The 4883-nt window shown below is 46.5% G+C and overlaps 1 protein-coding gene across 1 annotated transcript in view; it reads left to right on the forward strand.

Moving 5' to 3' along the window:
* DBT (dihydrolipoamide branched chain transacylase E2) overlaps positions 1 to 4883 on the forward strand; it is a 25051-nt gene that overhangs the window by 12110 nt on the left and 8058 nt on the right. The window contains exons 6-7 of the mRNA XM_019531026.1: positions 2235 to 2478; positions 4296 to 4462. Of these exons, the coding sequence (XP_019386571.1) occupies positions 2235 to 2478; positions 4296 to 4462 (411 nt within the window). The remainder of the gene's footprint in view (positions 1 to 2234; positions 2479 to 4295; positions 4463 to 4883) is intronic.

The raw sequence follows: 4883 nt of genomic DNA on the forward strand, positions 1-4883 counted from the left end.
ATTTGAACAGGGTGCTTTTTACCCCCTCGTCCAAATCACTGATGAAGATGTTGAACAGTGCGGGCCCGAGGACCGAGCCCTGGGGGACATCTATCTGAAAAGTGGCATGGCGCTAACAGTTTAACATTGTTGAAAGATGGTGATCAGTTGTCAAGAAAAGAACTGTGAGAAAATGTTGATGAATTACTTTTTTCAAATACAAGTATCATAGATGAAGTGGCAAAGTATTTATAAATATTTTTCAAATAAGAAAAAACTACCAAGAAATCATTATTCAACTTTAATATGTGTAATTATCATCCCATATAGCCTTTCAGATCATTTTGATAAAGTTTGCATAGGTGATGTTTAAGTAGCAGGAAAATGTTAAAACTGGAATGTTACTCGGGTACCTTGACAACACAGAAGCTGTTAAACTCTAATTCAGTTGTTCTCAAGCTTTTTAGAGTCATGGCACCCCTTTACAACTCTTGAATGTGGCGGTAACTAGGGGTGCATCAATATAATGGTTCCATATCAGATCGGTACTAATATAAGGAAAATTAACAGCATCAGCAATTGGCTTTTTCTGGCTGATGTGGCCAATAAATGACCTGTGTATGCGCGTAGCTGCAGCCCAGCACACAGGCAGCCAGGAGCACAGTCTCGCAGCATGAAAAGCAGCTGGGTCTGGCTGGTAAGTGTGTTGTAAAGGAAAGGGTGTGTTGGGGTGGGGGCAGATCGAGCCCCATGTGGTAAGAGAGGGAATAGGGCTGGGGTAGGGGCAAGGGTAGGCACTGCACAGCCAGGGCGGAGTGCAGGATGGAGCCGGGGCAGAGTGTGGGATGGAGCCAGGGCTCCGTCCAGTGAACGTGGGGAGAAGAGGCAGGTCCTGCCACTGCACACACCCTGGGAGGGCATGGGGGGCATGTACCCCCAGATCTGTGCATGGGGTGAGGGTGGGTTGACACTGTGGACTGGGGACAGGGCGGTGCCATGCTCTTCCTGGCAGGGGGTTGGGCTGGGGCTGCGCTCAGGGCAAGTGGCGGTGGTGCTGGGAGGTGGGGTTGGGGGACTACAGCAATTTTTTGGGGTGGCTGCAGCCCACCCATAGCTCCTCTCCCAGCACTGCTGCTGCCCACCCTGAGCACAGCCCTACCCAGCCCCCTGCCAGGAAGAGCTCGGCATTGCACCCACCCTCGCCCCTGCACAGATCCAGGGGCACATGTCCCACCATGCTCTCCTGGGGTGTGCGTTGCTGCAGAAGCCGTCTTTCCCCCCCCGCAGCTCCTGGACAAGCTGCTCGCGGCTTCATCCTATGACTCACTCTGATTGTGCAGCTCCTGCCCCAGCCTCACTCCCTCCCTCACCACAGGAACCTCTTTCTTCCCCCTTCCCTCGCCCCTTCCCCCACAACAGACTTACCAGCCGGATCTGCATAATTGATGATTGGATTGGTATCAGCTGATATGGCTCATTAAAAATTGACCATCAGTGTTGGCCCAAAAAATCTTTGTCAGTGCACCCCTAGTAGTAACCGTGGATGAGAACCACTCTTATGCTTAACTTACTTTTGTGGTTCTCAACTGGATGTAGCTGCCACCAAGTAAAACTGTCCTGCATGTTTGGTGCAGCCTAGGAATATTTGTGACATTTCACATGTGCCTCATTTGGGCTCTCTGATAAGTCTAAAGCAAGCAGGAGAGCTGACTTGTGCTGCAGCCCTTCACAGTCTAGCCCTGCACAATGTCTCTCAGAAACAGAGGCATGTGGGGCACATGGCACTTGTCTCTCTTTCTGGGAGGAACATGGGCAGGGGGGAAGACCAGGAAAAGCTACAGCATGAGAGGAGTTATCGGAGAGCCTGAATGCAGGAGGAATGTGTGCAACTGCTGCAGTCCTGCATAATGGACAGTTTTAGCTAGACACTGCTGCAGTCATGGCACCCTGGGTTGTTGCATAACTGCTGTTGAGAACCACTACCCTAACTGTTAGTGTTCACAAGCCTGCAGTGATACACAGGTAAAAACTGGGGTGATTTAGCTTACCTGTATCATTACAGTCTCCTGTACATATAGCAGTTAGTGTGACAGTTATTATGTATTCCCAAGCAGCTGTTCAGTCTTGGCATTTGAAACTGCCCCAGATTTTCATTTCTCCATGCCCTATAATACACTTTCATCTCAATATTATAAGAAGAATTTTGTGTACGCGCTATATAGCAAAAGTTAAATAGCTTGTTTTATAATTTGCAGATTAAACTGAGTGAAGTTGTTGGAACAGGGAAAGATAACCGAATCCTTAAAGAAGACATTCTCAATTATTTGGCCAAGCAGACGGGAGCTATTTTACCTCCATCACCAAAATCTGAGATTATCCCGCCATTACCAAAACTAGAGACTGCACCAACTACTCCAAAGGATAAAGCACATACAATTCCTGTACCTATTTCAAAACCCATTGTGTTTACAGGAAAAGATAAAATTGAGCCCATAACAGGTAAAAGCATAAATGTAATCTTGGTATAGCATTGATAATTGATTCAGCTTGCAACAGTGAAAACATAAATAATGTTATATATTACATTCATAGCTGCCAGTGTTCTGTATGTATGTGTGTAGTTTTGCCCTGTTCCTGATTACTGGCTTTGAGCTGTTGTCCCATGTCATATTATATTACTATGCAGTACAGACCTCTTTCTTTGAAGCTCTTTATGAAATGAGTAATTTGGCAATTTTAAAACAATACTGTGACTACTATTTGTGTAGAAACTTATATAATTAAATGACAAGATGAGTGAATAAGTTTACCAGTGCACTTGGAGGGGGGGAAGAAGGTGATTTAGGAACAGTCAGCATGGATTCACCAAGGGCAAGTAATTTCTAACCAACCTGATTGCCTTCTATGATGAGATGACTGGCCCTGTGGATGCAGGAAGACAGTGGATGTGGTGTATTTTTTTGATTTTAGCAAATCGTTTCATATGGTCTCCCCCAACATTTTCACAGGTAAGCTAAGGAAGCACAGGCTGGATGAATAGACTGTAAGGTGGATAGAAAACTGGCTGGATTGTTGGGCTCCATGGGAGTAATCAATGGGTTGATGTCTAGTTGGCAGCTGGTGGGGCTGTTCTACTTCCTTTGCCTCCAGCTGCAGCTGGTGCTTCTCCTGCCCCTGCAGCACCACTCTAGGTAGGCGGAAAGCATCAGCCGGGAGGCTCCTGCCCAATGTGTGGAGCTCTGGCTCTAGCTCCGAGTTGCCTTCCACCTGCTCTAGCCGCCTGGTGTGATGAACAGCCACCTGTAGATAGGTGGAATGGACAGAAAATGGCCTGGAGCTGGAGCTCCATGTGCTGGGCATGAGCTGCCTGGCTGAACTTCCTGCCTGCCTGCCTGCCTGCCTGCCTGCCTGCCTGCCTGCCTGGAGCTGCATGGCACAGCAGGAGCAGCAGCTAGAGCTGGAGGCAAGGAGAGTAGAACAGCCCTGCTCAACTTCAGCCCTGGCCCCAGCCCCAGCCAGCATACAACTTCTAATGGGGCAGGGAGGGGAGAGCTTCAGTCCTGCTGGAGGTGAGGGGAGCAAAGGAGCACCTGGCCGACGGCAGCCTTACTGGAAACAGCCCCACCAGAAGCTGCATGCTGGCTGGGGCTAGAGCTGGCGGGAGTATGGTGCGGACTGCCCTGGCAGGAGCCGGTGGAGCTCAATCCCATGTGGAGAACTGCGGGGGCAGTCATGGGCTGCATCCAGCCAGTTGGTGGACCATATTTTGCCTACCCTAAGCTACACTGTTCTCAGTCCTGGCAGATAACAGAACAAGGACCAATTGTTTCAAGTTGCAGCAAGGGAAGTTGAGGTTAGATATTAGGAATAACTTTCTCACGAAGAGGGTAGTAAAGCACTGGAACAGGTTACCCACAGACTTTGTGGAATCTCCATCCTTAGAGGTTTTTAAGACTTGGCTAGACAGAGCCTTGGTTAGGATGATATAGTTGGGGATGATCCTGCTTTGAATAGGAGGTTGGACTAGATGACTTCTTGAGGTCCCTTCCAGCCCTTATTTTCTCTGATTCTACAATTCCTTTGATTCTGTATTATCAGCATTGTCATAGTGATCTTTGGCATAAAGCTATTTTAAAATTTTATTTCCTTGCTGTTGAAAAATAAGTCATCCTAAAGAGGTATTTACTGTTTATCCCACTTTTTTTTTTTTTAAAGATGTGCTGTTTTTATAAAACAAAACCAAATGTTAGAAGCTTTGCAGTTAGCTTCTGAAAGCTGTCTTTCATTGATAAAAGCACCTAATAAATATTTTTCAGGATTTCACAAGGCAATGGTGAAGACCATGAGTGCTGCTTTGAAGATTCCTCACTTTGGTTACTGTGATGAGATTGAGTTGAATCAACTTGTGCAGTTGAGAGAAGAGTTGAAACCTCTAGCACAGGCTCGTGGAGTTAAACTCTCCTTTATGCCTTTCTTCATAAAGGTGAAAAATACTGCATTGCAACTCATTGTATGAAGTAGTAATATGGATGCCACAAAATCTTCTGATCCAAGTACTGTTGTGTCCTTTCAGCATGCATCTGGCTCAGATGCGTCCTGGACTTTGCAGCATGCAATTGTAATGTGGAGGACAACTTTTTTCTTGTTAGTTGGGCCTTTTGACAACGCACTGTTAAATAACTAGCATTGTTAGGGCTTATATTTTCTGGATGAGAAGATTTCTGGAATAATGTTGGGGAGGGGTATAGAGAAGGTAAATTATCGCTCAATTTGGGTCTGTATTTCTTGTGTCATATTGACTTTTATTAGTAGATGTTTTGGATGGGGAATCCAGGAAAAAGATGACAAAGTTGAGATGGAAATACAAAAGCGTCCGAGCGAGGGACTAACAATCGAGGGATGGG

The sequence above is a fragment of the Crocodylus porosus genome, unplaced genomic scaffold (assembly GCF_001723895.1).
Source record: "Crocodylus porosus isolate Cpor-Errol unplaced genomic scaffold, CroPor_comp1, whole genome shotgun sequence".
NCBI lineage: Eukaryota > Metazoa > Chordata > Crocodylia > Crocodylidae > Crocodylus > Crocodylus porosus.